Genomic DNA, 21,303 nt, shown 5'->3' with positions numbered 1-21,303 from the left:
CTGCCAGACTGTATCATGCTTTCACTGTAGCGCACATCAACCTGTTCTTTATTTGGTTTCACCCAAGTACCTACTCTAATATACTGGCTGATTTCAGTTGAATTCAACTTTAAAACATTTTCGAGAATTTCTCTTAAAAATAGGACAGAGGTATATTTGACTTTAATATAAAATTAAGAGAAACCAGTGCATACATTCTCCTTCCTAACAAAAAATACTTAGAAGATACAATACTAAAATGTTTAATTTAATTACCTTGTGATCCCCCATGCAGACATTTGGCCCAATGTGGTCATATATTACTATCTTCTCATCATTTTCTGACTAGTTAAAAAGAAAACAAAACACAACGAAACAACAGTCAGTTCCGGTATTCTCCAGGTTACAGAAACAGAAAGAAATGTGGAAATTCTTTACGCAAATAGTTCAAGCCACCTTCTGAACGAAGTGATATTAACACACCTTTGCTTGGCCTCTCCGGGGAAAGACCACGCAGAATGGATTTTTAAGCCGTGGAATGGATTTTTGTTACTGCTGGCGGCAGTTTGTGCGGTTTGTCCACGTGCAGTAACGGACGGAGCCCCTGCGCCCGCTCCCTGCCGCTGGCACCGCAGGGCATTTTCGTGAGTAACGCCTGGGCGGCCGAACGCTGCCGTGGTTACGGTGGCACGCTGGCCTTCCGCCAGCGCCACGCAGCCAGCACAGCCGGACAGTCCTTCTTTTAAGAACAACACGCATTTTTTATTGAATTAGCTGGGAAATATGTTGTTCTTCGAATTAAATGCAATCCACATTGCCTCAGGAGAGCATTTCATTTCATCATATAGGTGATTCTAAACGTTCAGAGAGATGAACGAATTATTTACAGTTTATGAGTATAATCTTTAACTATTTCTACGAGATACATTCCTTCATCAGAGAAAAAGCCTTATTATGTGATTTTAAGAAAATGGGCAGCAAATGAGAGATGACATTCCTCCAGTCTCCATTACGAATTGCTTTCATTTTGTTCCATGCTGAACTTTATCCTTATATGCTGACTTCTTCAGCGTTTGTAGCTTAATGAATAATAAAATGTACTCATCTTTCTGCCATTTGCAATAAAGGCGATTTTGAGACTCCGTTTTGACTCTCTAGCACAGTCCTTCGGGAATAAATACAAATACGTTGCCATACAAGACAATTTCTTATTATGCTAAACAATTCCTATAAGCTAATTAAATCTGCAATCTGCACACTCTCGAGTCTCTCATGCAGTCATAGATGTGCCTTAAACTAGTTGGCAATACTAATTTATTTTGTATGAAACAGTCAAGACTTTCTCATCTGTAATCAGTCAAGTTTGACTGGGCAATAACTTCATATAAACAGTAGCATTTAGGACTATAAAGTTAAAACTGAATTATCTTTAATGCAGTAAGGAAGCTTAAGGTCAGATTTACTTTATAGCACGGTTGTCTGCCAAAAATATAAAAACATAACCTTCTGCATTGTATGCATGAGCACTTTCCAATATTTCAAGATCATAATGCCACTAGCATCGGAAGTGGGGATACATTCATCAAAAGCGACTTGATAATTTACAAAGGCAGCATAAAATTGTGGATTTTCAACTGCATAATCTTTAGACAGATAAACAAATTACAGCGGTGCACAAGCAGGAACAATATACACTTGGCTGAGCATTCATTACTTCACGCGATCAGGCGTCAGCGCAGCTCCCTGGCAGTGGGCAACCTTTGGTGTTTTAGGGCTCAGGAAGCATAAAATAACATGATGGTGGGGTAACCGACCATGGCATGATAGATGATGCTGCATGAAAGCTGTTTACAGCCCCATGTCTCTACAATCTGTAATGCCTACCGTGTGGCTGAACACACCGCACAGCCTGGTAATTTGTGCATACTGTCCTTTCTTTGCATGGGATTAAAATGCAGAAGATTTACTAGGAGTTTTGTTTGAAATAAAATATAGAATTGCTAATGCAGAAAAATAAATGCTTTACTTGCCTGTAAGAAAAGTTAATACTGCAAAATAATTACCTGCATACGGATTTTCAGTAGCCAGTTACAACCAAAAATTCTTCAAAAATTCATATACATTTATATTTTAAGTTTTGGTTACAGTGTAATCAGTTCATTAACATTTGCTTTTACCTTCTTCACAGTTGCTTTTAAAGCTTCAAAGCTAAGCCTTTGCAACAGAATGAATTCTCCACGGCAAGGCAAACGCTGCTCACTGTGTAGAACTGCAAAAACTTGTACGGTCATTTTGCCCGTTCCTCTACCAGTTCAGCATTCTTTTCTACTGAATATTTTCATTAAGCTTTATGGGCCAGAATTACAGTTTGGTTTTGTGCAGGATAAGCTAACTCCTGTCTTGGTATGGACTCCCTGAGTTAAACAACTCCGCCAGTTTGGCCTCATCTGCCGCTGTAATTTTGCATATGCGTTTCTGGAGACATCCCAAACTGCATGCTTGTCATTTGCAAATGCAAAGCTGCAGAGACAAAATTATACGCCTTTTTTAAATATAAGCTTGGAATGACCCAACTGACTGGGTTTCTGTTCCATGGAGACTAAGAATTGGGCTAAGTGACCTCACAGCTACAAATTTCTTTAATGCTCAAACTTTGTTTTCCTTTGTTTAATTTTCTCCCATTATATCCAAGTTATGCCCCCCTAGATAATCTGAAAGAATTCCTTTCCCTCTGTACTGTTTACACTCTTCAAGCCTTTGTGTACACTTCTATCTCCTTATTCATTGCTTTAAAAAAAATCTTCCCTCATTGGCCACTCTTTCCATGGTTTTAATCCTTTGTTCTTTAGGAATTTCATGGGCGCCAAGTACTATCTGTAAGATTTTGGGTAAAGTCTCACTTTTTCATATGGTATTTCTGTGTAAGAAGATCCAATAACATTGATTTTGACATTACCATTTTATTATAAAGCCTATATTCCTCTTAGCTTCACAATTATTTTTTTTTTAGTAAATACTGTGGTACATGCATTGTCTAAAATTTTGGGCGAAACTTCCAGATATCATGCAGACACTTCTTCAACATTAAAATGTGTGAGGAAGTACATCAAACTGAAATTTGAGTAGCTACGGAAAAAACGTTCTCAGCCTTTCAGTGAGTTATACACTGCAAAGCCAACAGTCTAATCAGGAGATAAATAACCCTGATGAGAGAGAGAAACAGAAGGCCATAAGCTTCAGGAAAGCACGTTTCGAGGGTTTCATTAATTTAAACAGAAAATTAAAAAAAGCCATGAAGATGTAGAATATGGATGTATTTGCAAAGGTTATTTTCTGCAATTCTGTCCCATGAAAGGGCATTAGATACACAGGAGCACAGAGACAGACGCAGGGTTTGGGGCAGTTTTGGGTTTGTCAGGCCGGTTGTGCGGGAGGCAGTGACAGGGCTGGCAGGGAGGTGACCCCGCGCGCGGCGCTGAGCAGTCACAGCACGGCCGGGCGCTGGCGGCCGCGGCGGGGAGGGGAGCGGGAAGGCTCCTCGTGTCACAGGATCCCCTGGCGTGCTCCCCGTCCTGTGGAACACCCACAGCCAGCGTACGCGGGAGCTGCCATGACCAAGCACGCGGGAAAACCCAGGGGCAGCGAAGCTGGCACAGGCGAGCGGCTGAGCTGGCTCGGGGCTCCGGGGAGAGGAGGAGAGCGGAGCGCAGCCAGGAGGAGAGAAAGGATAACTGGAAGGCTCTGAACTATACCGAGGTCATTTAACTTTCAACAGAGGGCCACCAAGTTTACCTTACCTCTATACACTAAAGTCCCAAGAGGAACTCTATGTTCTAAAAATGTTGCACAACCTTCTTTTTAAAGCTCTAATGGGATGGCTAAATTAGGCACTTAATTGGCGTCCCAAAGTTAGGAGCTACCTGCTGGAGACTCTGCCCTCATTCAGGGCACAGCACTAGGAGAGGTGGCCCACCCAGGATCTGACATATTCTTGGGAAATTTGCTTCTCACCATCAGCAACAGCGGGAACCTAAATCTACCACGCTTGTAGCTCGGGTACGTCCAGCTGTTGCTGCACAGGCTTTTCTTTCAACAGCCGGAGCCCTCAGCCCGCAGCCACTCCTCCTTATTTTGTCTGCAGCTGTGCCGAATCCCCAGTGAGGGCAGTACTGTCACCTGCCTTACCGTAGAGCGGACTGTACTGGGGGACTGACGGGGGCTTTTTATTTTTTATTATTCTTTTTTAAAGCAGGCACAGTTTCGCAGTGCTGCACGTCCCAGCACAGCCCTGCCAAGAGGCGACAGGCAGCGCGTCCTGGCAGCTCAGATACCAAAAGCAGCTCTGGTAACAGCCAAGGGGCTACCGGGGGCTAATCCACACGCTCGGGCGGAACGCACCAGACAGCAGAACCGTTCATTATTGCCATGGTATGCCATCTCCAGCTTGGCGAGCGTCTGCTACGGGCAACTGGGAATCCAAGGACAAGCAGAAGTGTATCAGCCCTCCCCCCATGAACAGCCGGGCGGCCGCGGGTCCGTACTCACCTTCAGAATGAGCTCCTTGGCTGAGTGGGACATGAGGATTCTGTCACACCAGGCCGGACATCTCGTATTCATGTACTGCTTTCCCTGGCTGGAGTCCTCACTGTACGGGTAACTGCAAACAAACCACAGCCACAACCATCAGCAACTCTGCAAAGCCGCCAGAATCCTCTGGCTCAAATGACTACACTAATTAAAAAATGTAACCAGCAAAAAGCAGCTCTTTAGACACCTCTCATACTTATTTATCTTTCTTTTCTCCCCCCGCTTTCCTTCTCACGTGCTCTTTCCTTATTTCTCTTCTAGTACCTACAATCCGACTTTAGGCCAAGGGTTTCAGACACTACAGTTTCAAACCTCGCACCTCCGACCGTGCATTTTTGCACCTGAGAGTGTCCAAAGACCAGGGACTATTCAGCCATGTCGAAGTATGAAAATCAGCTCAGCACCGACTCAAGTGCAGAGCAGGCTGCTGCCTATGAGTATGGAAAATGAACAGGTAGAAGATGGAAAAGGAAACCTAGGGAAAAAAAAGGTTAATCTCATGGGCTTTCTTTGCATGACTCTCTCGAGGAGAGTTATCCAGGAATGATTTAACAGAAAAGAGAGTTCAGGGCACTGTCATCTCTGCAGCTGAACACAAAACCCACCTGTACGGATTCTCTAAGGCTGACAGAAAGGAAGAAATGACAAGAAAGCAGGCTTTTTAGGGGATTTCTTCAGAACCAAGGAATTAGGAATGTGGTTTAAGGAAAATGATGCTGACTACGTATGTTTCTGTAACTCTGTATGAAACTGTGTTAACAAAAAGTAAATAATTTTTTAAAGACATCTGGAATAGAAGATGATTGAATGGTAGCTTTGCTGTGGGGTCATTATAAATGTGCTATGGGATCTCCAGTGCATTCTAACTTTGCTTTAAAAGGCAACAGAAAGTGTTTGTTTTAACCTACAGAACAGCCTGAAATAATATAACTCAACATGTCCGTGTGAGCCCACGGGCTGGAACCGTCGAAGGCACCTGAAGCAGCAACCTCTGGTTAACAGCCAGAAGGCTGAGGCCAAAGTTTTCCTCGGTTTATCCAAATGTTCTCACTAGTTTAATACGATGGAACTTTGAGTTTGATGGTGGCTCATCACGCTGTAAGGCCCACTGTTCCCCCAGAAATAAAGGAAAAGCCCCAAGCCCCTCAAAGAGGGGTTTTGGAGAAATCCAGAGGGTTTGTGACAGGCTCGATTTCTTGAATATTGGGCCCAAATGAATTGAAGTTTGTCCTTGCTAAATGTCTTTAAGCAAAAGCCATACAGCTGGTGCTTATTATCTACACATGTAGGTGTGGGCGTATTTAAAATGGCATTTGCATTTTATTCTGCTCATCACTGAATTCATAACGGAAACACTGAGGTTTTCCTGGTATGTGTGTTAAAATAAAATTTCTGGTATTGTAACAAAAGGGTTTGCATGCCTGAAGAGAAACTTATTTACCACCCTACTTGGTGTGATAGCCTGAAACTGAGACGTACAGCTTTCTACCAAATGGGTTTACAAGCTACACTGCCATTAAAAAGATTAGCCGTGGCAAACATCCAAGAAAAGCGTACGGAACGTATTGGAACAATCCAGTGATCTCAGTACCTTTTCCACCTCATCAAACCTAACAAGACTCATTTTCAAAACATATTATGAGAATTCAATTTGCTGCTTCACTGACATACAGAAGTACAGCTTATTTCTGAGTGTCTGTGAAATATTTTGATGATGTAATGCTATTGGTAGGAGAAGCTCTTTGTCTGCAATTTAAGGGTTGACTTTTTCTGGTAACCTCTTACTTAAGTTACTCAAGAACCCCACACAACTGAAGATACTTTTTATGACATAAGGTATAAGAATCAATCACATTTCATATAATCCTTCCTTTTACAGCATTAACTGTATGGCTTTTAAAGTATGATGTTCCGTACCTGGAATGATCTGTTACTGCTATGTGTTAAAGCATTTCATCTGAGAGCCTATATTCTGTGAAATGGTATTTATCAATTTGCTTTATTGATCTTAACGTCTTCACAGGGTGAAAACTTCTGCCAATTTTTCAAGGTCTTTAGTGCTGATCACCCAGTCGAGAAGTTACTGTAGTTTACAAATATCTTTGACAAATCAGATTTCTAATGGCTGGGACAGAGACGAAAATAAATGCTGCAGAAGTTATCCAGACAAAATGATCTGTAGGTAATAACTTAATACAATAAAGTGGGGCAAGCTCTCCTTCTTATAAGGCAGCATCCTTCCTCCAGGCCGGCAGTGCGGGGCATTCCTTCTTGCTGCACTCTAATGAACAGGTTTCTCCCTCCCCACCTCCGCCTCTTTGGCTTGTGTAAGTCTCGCTCGCCGTGAAATGCTGACGTAACAAAAATCCTAACTAGATACACCCCCAAAAATAAGGAAAACTATTTGCTCTCCTCCTTCATGCTCTAGAAGGGTCACATATACTTTGGAATAAGCAGGCTTCTTTCGTAGCTGGTCTCAGAAAGTGATCACAGCTCACTCAATATGACTCAAAATTGCTGGAATTCTTTTCTGTGACTTAACAGGTTTTGGGGGCAGGATAGTTTAGTTAGTTTATTATATGCCACTTATCTTAAACAGACTTTTGCAAATAGAAGCTCTATTAGAGGTTTATGGAATCAGACTGTCACTGAAGAAATTTTCATGAAACACATTGCCAAATGTATACTATTCCAGAATAAAACTTTTCAAACAACATAGACTCCAGTACCTGTCTCCATCATCCTGTTCATAGTTAAATGAACAGTGGAACAAAAATTGTGTGACTGCTCCCAGAAGTGAACCATCTGCCTGTGCACTCTGAAGCTTTTACGTGGTGGGAGCGTTTATAAGGGATCTCTCCCCCACGGATGCTCTGGTGTCTCACATGGTGTTACCTCTTTCAGACGCCTTCCCACCAGCTGATGGGATTTAAACCAGACAACAGAAGCAATTGCCAGAGGAGACAGACAGATGCACCAGCATTTCAGGAACCAGGCTGGTGATTCTGGTGCTGCCGTAACAGAGAGATGTTGCAAAAATCAAAGAGACGAGAAAAACCCGCGAGGCCTCAGAACTGCCGCACACAGCAGCACCGAATTTCAGCCTTGCCCACAAGACCCGTCACCAGAACCCGCAGCCCTGGGCTGTTCTCCTGCGCTCCCCCGTGTCGGGGAAAGCGGGACACAAGGTCTCGACGCTCATGTTGCTCCTCCCAACACAGCAACTGCCCCAGCAGCACAGAGCCAAGACGGTGCTCAAGAAACCAGACAGTGTTTCCACTGACTTCAACAGGCTAACCGGGATAGACGTGTACTAATACACACTTCTATCTGACTATTAACTTCTTGTTCTCTCTAGGGGGGCTTCATGGTTTATTTCCTCTTTTCCTTCCTTTCTCACCTACTTTTTTGAAATAAAGCATAAATAGCCTCTTTTAAAGAATAACGTAAATTTAAATTTGTGTGCACGCAAAGAGCAGAACTATTCTCGCAATACACATCTTCCAAAAGTCATTAAGCATAAGACTGTCCACTGTCAAGTGCATTAAAATCACTTTGTTTGGCTGACATCTCCAGCCTCTTTTAACCACCCATTCCAGGCAAGTAAGGATCTCACAGTTCTTAATTCAAAACTCAGTTAATGATGCTAGTTAACAGATTTTCTGATCTATGAATTGCACAAACAGTGACAGGCTTGATAAGAACAACTGCAAATCTGACAAAAATAATTTTAAGGGCTCTACACCACATAATGCAAAGTTAAAAATTCCAATACTAATCTCCCAGAGGGTAAGCGTCATGCCGCCTTTCTGTGCCCGCATGATTAGTCTTGACCACCAGAACTGTGGCAGAGAAAAAGGGAGAACCAGCTCTCTCAGTCCCGTGACTAGACAGGAAAGAATGTCTTTTTTTTTTCCTTTCAGTAGCGTTCTGCCTCAATCACAATTTATCTTGTGCAAGGTACAGAAAACAGTGATCTTGAGAATGAATAGCGAGTGCTCATGTAAAAATGATGACATAACAGATAAAGGCCTCTAGGTAGCACTTAAATATAAAAGATAAATAGATATAATGCTAACACCTACAGGTGCTATAGATAAGTTAAGACTGTACACACTTCCCAACTTTAGTATTCAGTATGGTTACTGACTTCTTTACACACACTGTATTATATACATTTGAAAATACAAATGGAGAAATGAGGAATTCCATGTGGAACAACTTTTCTGCCCCGTTTAAAACAGTGGAAAAGTTGAAATTTAGGATCTCAATCATTCATGTTAGATGAATAACTAATAGTAAAAATAGTCTGTTATTCTCCGTGTATGAAAGCCAGTAGAGTTGTGCAAAATATCCTTTGACTGTATATGCCTCTGGACAATGGCTTGTATGATTTATCTCCAGTTGTCCAGGATTTATTTTTTCTAAAAATGCTTCTTCTAGCTGCTTTTCCACCTTATTTCACAAACTTTTATTTCAGTTACACCCATTTTATTCAACCAGAAGAATGACTGTCAGGTGGGTTTTCTGAATAAAACTACCAAAAGGTACCAATTAAAGCAACATCATTAATATAATGCTAAATGTTGTCAAAATTTCAGCAAATACTTTGATGAATTATTAACTAACTCTGTTAATACGGAACAGGCTGTCCAATGAACTGCTGGTATTACAGCTAATAAGGATGAGAGCTACTTGGCAATTGTTGGGGGAAAACAAACCATTAAGAGCGTCAGTGATATCACTGCACTGCTGCTGTTGACAGGTATTGTCAAAGATGACTGGACACCTTTACAAAAATACTTACCGCAGGGTGAAAAGTCTTCTGACATCATAAACCATCCTGTCAGCAGTGTCTTAACTCGAAACACAAGCCAACAATACTGTGTGTATAAATGTCTCCTTAACTGGCGTTTCCAGTCAGGAAAAATGCTCCTAATGAACCCTTCTCTTGTGTAAGAATGGATAAAAGGTGTTACTGAGATGGGTGAAATGCACTTTCTAACAGTAAACAATTAATTCACTTTGGCGTGTTATTACCTTTAAGAGCTGTGTGTCCCGGCTCAGTCCTGCAGGCAGCGGACGCAGCGAATACGCCCTGCAGCTGGTGACGCGCTTCGGCGTTGCTTTAGGGGTTCTGCTTTCTATGGTCAAGACATTTCCACCAGGCAACAGTGGGGAAAAACTAAGCTATGTCATCTTTTTCAGTACAATAATGGTCATTCTTTAAAACTGTGTGTCCCATGTCCATATTCACACGCAGATGTTTAGGCAAACTTCATCACGTTTCAGGGAATGGAAATGCCTCCTATTCAAAGATCACTTGTTCTCATCTATTAATAGTCCACACATTTTATATCACTGAATTCTTTCTAATACAAAATGTTTGAGATAGGATGGAGTTACAAAGCATTGATGAAAACTGAGCTCTTTATAACACAGTTTTGATTTGGCCCATTTTATTTTTGAACTCGGGTATGAGTCCTTGCATTTACTACACCTTCTATCACTCTGAAATCTATTTATATATGATATTGAGAAAGAACTTCAAAAGGGGAAAAATCCCAACTGCTTCTCATCAGGCAATTACAATTTTCATATTTTGTAAGAAAACGTTGGACCAACTTACTTACAGCTCTGACACACTTTCAGACTGTCTAAGGTGTTTTCCCCAGAAGTGAGGACAGTGAATGCAGGCTGCCAGTTCAAGCTTTGGGTGCTTCAAAAGTTGTAAGGCCAAAGATGTAAATAAAAATATTTTTATATTTTTAATTGACAAGGTCCCAACTCGGCATCAGCGTGAGCTGGTACATGACTGTAATTTCAATAAAATGTCATCTGACCAATCAAAGTGTGACATCTAATTTTTGTCAGCTACCAGACTGTTAGTTTCTTCCTCCAAATTGAATTCCCACTCTTTATTTCCCTGAATCTGAAAGGGGGATTTGGGTTTCTTCCTAACAAATGACTCCATGTAATTTATCTTCATACGCTCATTTTAGGCAGCAGATAGTTAAAGCTAAGCAGTTAGACGCGTTGCTGTTTGAATTAAATTAGCTGCTTCGTAAGTACCAGAACACTGACAAGCCTCCACGATGCTCTGCCGAGCAAACGGGCCACGACACGCATCTCACTTAGGCCAAATCAGGAGGGCAAACACAGCCCTGCAAACACAGCATTAAAGTACAATGTGTCAACAGCTGCTCCTCGCACCGGCGACACGAACACCATGGTGATGGCGGGGACAATCCCAGCCAAAGGTGACGGAAAGAGGGGGGTCAGCGGGGGTCCAGCGGCCGGGGTGAGGAGGGCAAGCAGGACCAGCCCCCGCTCTGGCCACTGCACGAACAGCTGCGGTAACCACACGGCGCATTGACCTGAATCTTCTTCGGGGATTTACGGAGGGCATATCGCTTTTTGGCTTAACATGCTGCTTTGGAAAATACCTGTCATGATTTGTTTCGGAGTTAAAGGTTTCTGTATCACCTCTGTAACTCTGGACCTTTTTCAGTTAAAACAAAAGACACCCAGAACAGCCAGCTTTTTGCAGTGAGCAACAACTGGCCTCCACCTCCACTCCCCTTGAGAAAACGTCCCTTTGCCCACTGCGGACACCCCAGGCCCCACATGGCGACAGCGGGACCATGGGCCCCTCGGCCCCTCGGGAGCGGGGGTGACAGCCACCGCTGTGCCGCGCTTTGCCCTTCAACGCCAGCCTCCGGCGGGGGCCCCGCACACAAAAATGGATTATTCTGCAATACCAATGCCTCAGCGGGCGGACAACGAGCGACGCACTCTATTGCTTTAATAACAATAATGTTGCACTCTGCCAAATATATCTAATACCGCTACTATTGCAAGTGGATATACATAATGATGAGCAACGGTGGCTTGTTGGGAAGGACGCGGTGCTGGTTGTTTCAGAAAAACAGCCTGATATTACTGCGTGTGGCTGTGACTGAGCTAAACGTCTCTTCTGGGAATGTGACTGGCCTAGAGTAAGTTACTTTTGGGCTGTCATTTACAAATTATAACACGGGGAAAAACATTACGGCAAAGCTGAGGCGACAGGTGGGACAGGGCTGAGAAGCCAAACAACGGGCTTTCTACAGGTCTTTTGGACAGGAACACTGCGAACGGCCGCGTTAAAGGCAAAGACCATCCTCTGTTCAGAATTTGCTTGACTTTCTGCTTGCAGTAACCCTCACCTTACACACGGCATACAGTAATACTGTGTCCTTGGAACTTTTTTACTCCATTGATTTTCCTCTCTTTTTTCCTTTTGCCACATTCCTTAAAATAAACAGAACTGCTTACTTGGATAATTCTATCCAGTTCCTCACAACTTAAAGAAATGCGCTATTTTAATTTGGAAATTAATTGAGAATGATGGGGATAGCTGTACTGATTTAATCTGAGGAGAGAAATGGGGATAAGAGCTGTCTGAAAACCATTTTAATGACTAAATTCTCATTGTTTTGGGGGAAATGACAGCTGTATTTTCTGCTTCCAGCTGGGAGCTGTTTCTGTGCTCCAGCCTTAGATGCTGGAAGAACATGGACAATGACAGAGAGTCCCTTGTTCCTCAGGGGCTGCGGGATCTGCTGATGATTTAAGATGCCTCACTGGTACCTGGAGGGCATTCTACAGTGCCTGAATGAGTAAAAAGTATTTCTATCTGGTGGAAAATACTTCTTAACTGGCAGAAAAATCACGTGTTATAAGGGTAGCTGATAAAGCAAGCGTAAAAATAATCTCGGGCTTTAACAATTTTCAATCTCTTCAGGTGCCCAGCTCCCGCTCCTGTGAGACATCGGGAGCCGGCGCGTTGCTGAGGTGATGTTCAAGGAGGGGATCCCCGTTTGCCCCAGGGGCACCGACAGTGCCTGTCCCGGAGCCAAATGGTCCGTGTGCTCTGAAAACGGGCGGTCGGTCGGGGAGGGGCTGGTCAGCAAAGGCAGCCCGTCGGCACCGAAACCATCACCTCGCCTTACCGTTTCCCGCCCCAGGGCAACAACCGGGATACGTGCGACGGCCCCCGCGGGGCTGGGTACGACCGGCAGAGCTGTTCTCTGGAGGGACGCTGAGGAGGGAAGGGACAAGCCAGTGCCTCTGAACACCGCTCTGCCTCCTGCAGAGCCGCCTGCATCGCTCCCCACTGCTAATTACACCAGGAAAAATAGATGCATCCTTGTGCAACCTACTAGAATAAAAAAGGGTCGTGGGACAAAATACAAGGGTAGAGAATGAACAGATTATAGACTAAACAGGACTCTGGCAGAATAAGGGAACAGAGCCAGAGAGAATTCCAAAGGAGAAACGCTCTTCCAGGAGTAAATGAGATTCAACCCGTCTCCTGGTGAGAGGTGTCAAAGCCAAGACACTGCCAGTGCAGAGGGTCTGCTTGAGAAAAATACCACACAGAGGATATCTAAGACACAAACATATGTCCAACCAGTAGATTACATGACAGCCTAATGCAACAACAAACAGGAATAGGTCACTTTAAAGAATGATTAATACACGAGATTACTGTGCACGCAGACTTATCTGAAAGCAAACCTTGTAGGTGGGTGTGAACTCTTGCTAAAGTCAGCTCCTATCTTTGCTATACAACAGCAACAAGAATAATTATAATAATTAATGGAGAGCAGTGATAAGGGTAACAATTGCCCACCTGTATATTGACTGACCGCAATGTTGTTACTTCTTTTTTCACACCTACTGCCTTTTGCAATGATTGCCGACTGCCACAAATGCTTTTCCAGCCTCACGCTGGGCTGCTGTTTGCCCAGGGCCAGGCCGCTCAGCCCTGACTGACAGAGTTTACCGAGCTTAAAATTCTGAATTGTGTTTAGTCTCCAACGGCTAAGGTTGCTATGGGCTACATTAGATTACAAAGGGTAATGAGATGAAAACATGAATATTCACTATATAAAGTAAAAGGCCTCAAAATATAGGAGTACAGGAATGGGTGAATAACGTCTGAAAAATACTCCATTAGAAGGGGTTTTTATAGTCTGTCTAAAGATAGCAGATTTGTAATGCAGCCTGTGATTTCTTATTAAGCTGCGACTCCTCTTCCAGCCTCCGCTTTTGGCACGTTTCAGGAGCCCGGAGGAAGGGTTTGCTGCTGCTGAAGGCAGCGTCGCTGGTCACTTCTCCTGTTCTCTGACCAAGGGAGGACAAACGAGGAAAGGGGGACTTTGGGGAGATGACGTCTCGGCTGTGGAGAGGAACCACCGGCCCTGGCGCAGGGTCAGGACTTCTCCCTGCTGGCTGGGAGAGAGGGCTGCGTTTTCTGCAGACGCCTCTCCCTTGTCGGGACTCTGGCCATCCCGGCTGCGCAGTGCAAGACTGTGCTGGGAGCGTGGGGGGCAGAGGCTGCTGACGGGGGTGAAACGGCCGCAGCACGTACAGGTTGAGCTACCAGGCTACGACCTTCTTCCTCCGCATCACTGGCATGCTCTGCTGCGATGCATGGGTTATGCAGGGCGGTAAGCTGGTACCACTTAAGAACGTACTTAAAGAATTAAAAGGAACTCAGAATTGAAGGGGAATTTAGAAAAATGCCTAGATATTGAGGGCCTTGCTGAAGGAGAGAGGAGATAATTGACAGCCTTGCAAATTAAGCAGGTGCTGTAAGTGCCATGCTCCGCCAAGGCTTTGCTCTGGATGCTTTTGAGGGGTGACATCCTGACCACCGCTCCCTCCCCGCCGCGGCAGGATGGTCATGCAGGGGGGGTGAACAATTCACATAATATCAAGCAGACATATGGTCTTAAACTAAACTACAGTTTTGCACTGGAGAAGAACAATAGTTTTGTTTTGTTTTGAGTTCCATAAGTATCCTGCAGAAATGCTGTTTTTAGATGTGGCTGGTAGGAGAGTTCGGAAGTGGCTTTGGAATCTCCCCACATACAAAGACAACTGGGAAGAGTCGTTCGCTAACGTTCACTAACACAGACTCTGCCGAGACACTGCAGAAACCCACTTGCATATACATTAACATGAATTTACTGTGTGGCCTTAATACCATTCCATTTATAGCTACAAGTTCAATTTGTAACTATAATATACTGTAACTATAAATTCTCATAGAACTATTATTACGTATATAATCATGGCCTACACCTACCAAAATTAATGTATGATTGAAAATATTAACGTATTTATGTAAAATCCCACAAATGCCATTTGCATACTGCTTAGTAGTTTGAAAACTTAAAAGCGAACTGCTGTTTCCAACGGGCAGAAAAAAGTCAAATTTTGGATTAATGGCTATATTTATACCCAACTAAGGCCAATGCAGTAATTCTGAGAATCCTCATCCACCTGCCATCTTATCAACCATGCCCAGGCTCTGGGGTCTCCACTCCTAGAACTGTTTTCCATATTTTGTCCAGTGATTGTTTCCTGTGAAATGCAGAAGCAACCCTGAGAGCAGAACTCATCTCCGCTCCTCCGCTCCCAGGTGGACGGCTGGCCACGGGGTGACAGCATCCTCTACTTGGTACTTTTGTCTTTCTGACCTTGTGCCTGCTGTATTCACAACGGATAACCCAAAGTAGATACGCTCTACGGGCTGGAAAACACTCAAGCAAGAGCCTGACGAGGTGCTTTGCTCCTGAAACCTTGCTGTGAACCGAAGGGAAACCTCTCATGTCAAGTTTCAACCCACAGTAAAATTTAATGGTCATTATAAACTTATAAAGCCTTGAAAAATAGCTTTTAGTGATTTAAGCCAGGACCGTAAGGTTATATTAATTTAGCTACACTGTGCTTTTACACAGCCTTTCACAATGAATAGCCAACTTAACACACCTTCCCACAGAGGGTTTAAACCAAGGTGGAGCCTCATTCAAAGGATCAGAAAGCACGGAAGATTTGCTTTAACTTGTTACGGAGGGCATCAGCTTGGCTTCAGCGCTCTTTTAAACACCAAACGGTGAGAAGACAGCTGTACAGCAATGCTCTTTTCACCACGGCTGTCCAGGCTTGGCAAATGGACCAATGCAGGGAAGGCGGCCTCTGGTTTTTCATTTTCTTTACGGAATTATCTGTGCTATTGCTCAGAGACAGGCAAGAAGTCAGTAGTTTAAAAAAAAATATTTCACACTGTTCCTGACTCAGTACAGGGTGTCTGCTCTCTACAGAATTAAAAAGTAACTATTACTTATAACTAATACTTGCTACCGTATCAAAATTTTACTTTTAGGAACCATTTGCACAGGTACTAGATCGAAAGTAAGAAAAGGTTTACATGAAGTTCGGTTTTGAAAAGCTGGTATTAAAAAGCATGATACAGTAGCTGGAAATACACAAGGACCTCGTTTTTTGACAAGACCTGTGAATGATGATTCCTGAGATGTTTTCTTCTAACAAGCGGTAAGAATTAAGTGCTCTCACTAGTTATTGAATGTAATTTACAAACAACTGAAAACAGACGGTAACAAACTACAGAAAAGCACACTGTACATGAATTTTGATAAGCGTAATGAAATGGGCAACTACAAACACAGTGGAGAAGAGAAAAACATAGAAATATTACAACACATCGTCATTTCATTACGGCATTTTATAGCTATAAAATTACTCAAGGAGTCAACATTTCTATTACTACCTATACTGAAATGCTAACTCAGTGGAATGAAAAACTGTAAACAAGAAGGTCTGACAAGAATTTTTAGGTCCCTAAATAAAAAGATAAGAAGAATATGGATTTTTTTTTTATAACAGACAATTGGCACTTTTTAATACTCTAAATGGCATATTTTATGAGAAAGCACATTAAAAATGCCCTTTGTTTTGTTTTTCTCACTAACTAATCTTTTTTTTATTATTTTCCCTACATCCTAGACAGCAAGAGTGGTAACTCTTCCTATTGCTCCTGTGAAGTTTCACGGAAGGTCAGTTCCCCTAACGTTTATGAATATGGGAGATTTTTATCAATGTATTAAGGCAATTTAGCAGTTCCTTTCCCCTCAGGACAGAGCACGCTGTTGCTTGTTGCCTGTCCCTCTGCAAGCCCCTTGCCTCCGGCACCGTGAGCTGGTCCCCGGGGCACGTCCTGCCCAGCCTGACCCGCAGCTGCCTCCGCACAAGCCCCACATGGATTCACAGCCCGCGTGGCGTCCTCACGGCGAAGCACAAGGCACCGGTGCCGCCCGTTCAGCCGCCGGCAGCCTGTGCCCGACCGCCGAGCCTGGACACCCAACTGGAACCCATCAGCAGCGCAGCACCGTGACGTGAGGTTGTGCAGAACTTACGGGGCTTTATGAGAAGATACTATAACTTTTAAAATGGAGTATGAAAATTTTGGACAGTGACTTCTTATTAGAAGGTTCACCTAAAAAGCAAAGTACAGCGATTTCCTTTAAATAAATTCTTATCAGCATAAAAATACATGCCTACATGAATGTCACGGCTTCTTTTCAAATTAAGAAGAAGGGACCAAGAAATTAATTGTAAAACAGTCATAACGGAGAAAAATACCGTTGGACACGGAATCATGGAATCTTCAGAGTTGGAAGGGACCTCTAGAGATCATCTAGTCCAACTCCCCTGCTAGAAGAGGATTGCCTAAAGCACATCCCTCAGGGCTGCATCCAGGCGGGTCTTGAAAATCTCCAGAGAAGGGGACTCCACACCCTCCCTGGGCAGCCTGTTCCAGTGCTCTGTCACCCTCACTGTGAAGAAGTTTTTCCGTGTATTTGAACGGAACTTCCTATGTTCTAGCTTGTGCCCATTGCCCCTTGTCCTGTCACTGGGAACCATTGAAAAGAGCCTGGCTCCGTCCTCCTTAAACCCACCCTTTAGATACTTGTAAACATTAATCAGGTCCCCCCTCAACCTTCTCTTCTCCAGGCTAAAGAGTCCCAGCTCTTTCAGCCTTTCCTCATAAGGGAGGTGCTCCAGTCCCATAATCATCTTGGTTGCCCTACGCTGGACTCGCTCCAGTAGTTCCCTGTCCCTCTTGAACTGGGGAGCCCAAAACTGGACACAGTACTCCAGTTGTGGCCTCACCAGTGCAGAGCAGAGGGGGAGAATGACCTCCCTCAACCTACTGGCCACAGTCTTCCCTATGCAGCCCAGGATGCCATTGGCCTTCTTGGCGACAAGGGCACACTGCTGGCTCATGGATAATTTGCTGTCTACCAGGACCCCCAGGTCCTTCTCCTCAGAGCTGCTTCCCAGCATGTCCGCCCCTAACATATACTGGTGTTTGGCATTCTTCCTTCCCAGGTGCAGGACCCTACACTTGCTTTTGTTGAACCTCATTAGGTTCTTCTCTGCCCAGCTCTCCAGCCTGTCCAGGTCACGCTGGATGGCAGCACGGCCCTCTGGAGTGTCGGCCACCCCTCCCAGCTTGGTATCATCAGCAAACTTGCTGAGGATACACTCTGTCCCCTCATCTAGGTCATTAATGAATATATTGAACAAAATTGGACCAAGTATTGACCCCTGAGGGACACCACTGGTTACAGGCCTCCAACTGGACTCTGTGCCGCTGATCACAACCCTCTGAGTTCTGTCACTCAGCCAGCTCTCGATCCACCTCACTGTCACCTCGTCTAGCCCATACTTCCTCAGCTTCCTAATGAGGATGTTATGGGAGACAGTGTCAAAAGCCTTGCTAAGGTCAAGGTAGATGACATCTACGGCTCTCCCCTCATCCAGCCAACCCGACAGAAACGATTCTGGCCACCCTTTGTGTATGAACAGGTTTTTTCAGTCTTGAAGAGGAGGTCCCTACAGCGCACGAAGGTGTGATGGCGCTGGTGAAAAGCAGGAGCGGGGACTGTGCGGGGAAACCGAGGCCTGGGCTCACCACCCGTGGTGCTCGAGGGAAGCGCCGGCCAGAGCCTGGGCAGAGCCGGCGCGGCTCCAGGCTTCCCCCCGAAGAAAGGCATCTCTGTCGTGCCACGCAAAGAGAATGTTTTCTTACATATTATTCTAATTAGGACTTTGCTAGTTTTAATGCTACAAAACCAGTGGTTTCCATTCAAACCAAAGCCCTCTGATGAAGAACTGGAGTTGGCTGTCCGACACTGGCCACGCCAGGTCCCCAGCCAGCACTGCCTGGCGGGTGGGGACCGGGATCTCACGCTGCATTCGTCAGGGAAGCAAGGTGAAATGTGGGTCATAACAGTGCAGCACTTCTCTGCCTACCCGTATTTATAGCTGAGGTGGCTGGGTCACGGTGTAATGCTGCTCGAGGAGTGGCAGGAAAACAGACCAAGAACACTGCTCAGGGTGAAGTTTTGGCCTCACTGAAGTTAACCACAAAAATACCATGAATCAAAGGAGTCGAGCTTTCAACCCCAGGGCAGCCATGGCAGTGTATCAATAAGATCTCATGATACAGTCCAGCAAATAGTTTATGCTGATAAAAAATGAATTTATAAGTAACTTAGTCTGCTGCAACTCAAAGGGATATGACCTTTTCCATTTATCTCAAGAATACGCTGAATCTCGAGCATGACTTTTGAGGGAAAAGTTTACAAGTAAGGCAGGCATGCAACTGTGCCGCTGATTTGCAGAACTCTGTCTGCAAATTGGGCAACTAATTGTATGTGCAAATGATGAAGCAAATGAAAGAAAGAGAAACCCATCCTAACTGATTTTTCATTTTTTGAGAGACGTGAAATGTAGTACTAAGCGTATTCAGTACCGTTTTAACCGAGATACTCTTGTCTTGAATTGCTGGCCAGCATCCCATGATGTGAGACCGTAACGCCACGGACCAAGAACAGAAGTAGAGAGTAATTCATAGACTCAACCAATGGACCATAATTAAAATATCACGTATAAAACAAACTCTGAAATGCTACTTTAAGGCTAACATTACAGTTGGCTACAACTTCCTTCCAAATCCAAATGCTCACTGATTAAGCCCGTAAGCCTGACACAGAAAGTGACTGGAGCTTTCTCTGTCTCTCCCTCCAGTGGAAAAGGCTTTGTTCGATGCATATGCAGAACAAACGGATGCACCATACACTTTCCAGCTGAGAATACCAAGAAGCTTAAAGAATTAGTTTCTAAATACACAGGACTGATCATGTCGTCCTTTGGTTAAAAATCCAAAACCTAGTCTGACTGGATATATGACAAATATCTTATATATTAAGCTTGTATTTACAGACAGTAAATAAAAGCAGCTAAGTCATGATAAGCTACAGATATTTATTTTTTTTCCAGAAGAAAAGAAAAAATGGGGGAAAAATGGAGGAAAAACTACTAGGAAGTGAAACCAAGACATTTAGGCCATATTTTTCACTTCTTTCTTGCATGAGCGAAAAGGTTCCATGTTAAAATGTCCTACAGTAACCCCCCTGCTTTTTACCTATTCAAAATACCTGGTTTTGCAGTTCATAGCACGTTGCGGTCATTATTTCAACACAAAGAAAAATAAATCATGTTATTTCTTCCAGGAAAATCAATGTGTTCATTTCATGAACAAAACCGGGACGCTGACCTGCAGTAACTCTAACAGCCGTGAATCCCGTTCTCGGTCCCCCACTGAGGCAGGACTTCTGGCTGAGCCTGGGGCCCGTGCGAGGACTGCGTAGCGGAAAGCAGGATTCCCTGACGTATGACCCAGAACACGAGGAGGGATGGGTGAAAAAAAGCACCCTAATGTAAAGCCAATTTGCTCTTTGTATATGCATGAGTTTAGCTTGCTGGTTTTACATCTTGTATATTTAGCAATATTCTCGTATTCAATTCTCATATTTTATCAATATTCTCCGCTTATGTTCAAAGAAATTTTGTGTTATATAAGCTCAGTGTTAACATCTCTTCCATGCCACCAAACAAATGCCAGCTTCCAGTATACAAACATTAATTACTATTTATTATTATTACTATTATTTAGTTATGCAGGGTGGTAAGCGTTTGGGGAGGTGGAATCCAATTACCAGGACTTTGGCCAGAACGTCTGTCTAGACATCTCTGCTCTTGCAAAAATGTTATGGGATCTCCCATGGCAAGAAGTGGTCTGGATCTCGGCCAGAAGCAAGAGTGATCGACCGCTGGCTGTGGCCCCAGGCAGGATTCGCGGCAGCGCGGGGGATGCAGAGCCGCACCGAGGCGCCCACGGCAGGCGTCTCCCCACAGCCAGCGGGTGACGACCCCTTGGCCTGGGGGGGCGCGGCGGCCATCGCATCCCGTCACGCAGCTCAACGACAGCTAGGGCTCAGTGCCTCAACTTTAACTGTGCAAGCCAAAATTTTAGTTAATGAAATATTTTATCTCTAATATTGGTGGCACGTACAAAACAAAACAACGATATGAGCTGGATTTGGCTTCAGTTTTGCAAGGAAACAAAAACAAGCCATAAGATTGAGAAAGAAGGAGCTGGCAGCGGGTAAGCTGCCATCAGAGGCTGGCGACAGCCTCAGAGAGCTGCTCCTGTAGCTTCCCAGCCAAGCCTGCAAGCATCCGGGCAGGGGAGGGGAGAGGATATGATACTTCGCCCATATTACAGGGTATTCCTTTCATTTCACTCGTTACGTCAATTAGACAGAATCAAAATCTGTGTTTCATCCACAGGGATTTCTGTGATGGAACATTTTCACCTGTTTTTTCACTTTTTTACCAGGGGTTCATCTCTGGTGTAACACTTTATTTCCTATTTTTGTTCTAGATAATAATAGACTCACAGAGTAGATACAGTAGCTTAAAACGTTAATGGTACCAACATACATCATTTGGGTGTTAACGCTCTGAGTCAAA

The 21,303-nt window shown here is 44.1% G+C and overlaps 1 protein-coding gene across 3 annotated transcripts in view; it reads right to left on the bottom strand.

Annotated features, from left to right (window-relative positions):
- The window catches only part of INPP5A (inositol polyphosphate-5-phosphatase A), a 236,464-nt gene that overhangs the window by 2,818 nt on the left and 212,343 nt on the right, over positions 1-21,303 (bottom strand). For all 3 annotated transcript variants that reach the window (XM_074591909.1, XM_074591908.1, XM_074591910.1), the window contains exons 13-14: positions 4,525-4,636; positions 256-324 (exon numbers count right to left, since the gene is read on the bottom strand). In XM_074591909.1, coding sequence (XP_074448010.1) covers positions 256-324; positions 4,525-4,636 — 181 coding nt within the window. The remainder of the gene's footprint in view (positions 1-255; positions 325-4,524; positions 4,637-21,303) is intronic.

This window comes from Larus michahellis, chromosome 6, assembly GCF_964199755.1.
Source record: "Larus michahellis chromosome 6, bLarMic1.1, whole genome shotgun sequence".
NCBI classification, from domain to species: domain Eukaryota; kingdom Metazoa; phylum Chordata; class Aves; order Charadriiformes; family Laridae; genus Larus; species Larus michahellis.
The sequence above is the reverse complement of the archived record's forward strand: the minus strand, read 5'-3'. Positions and strand labels throughout refer to the sequence as shown.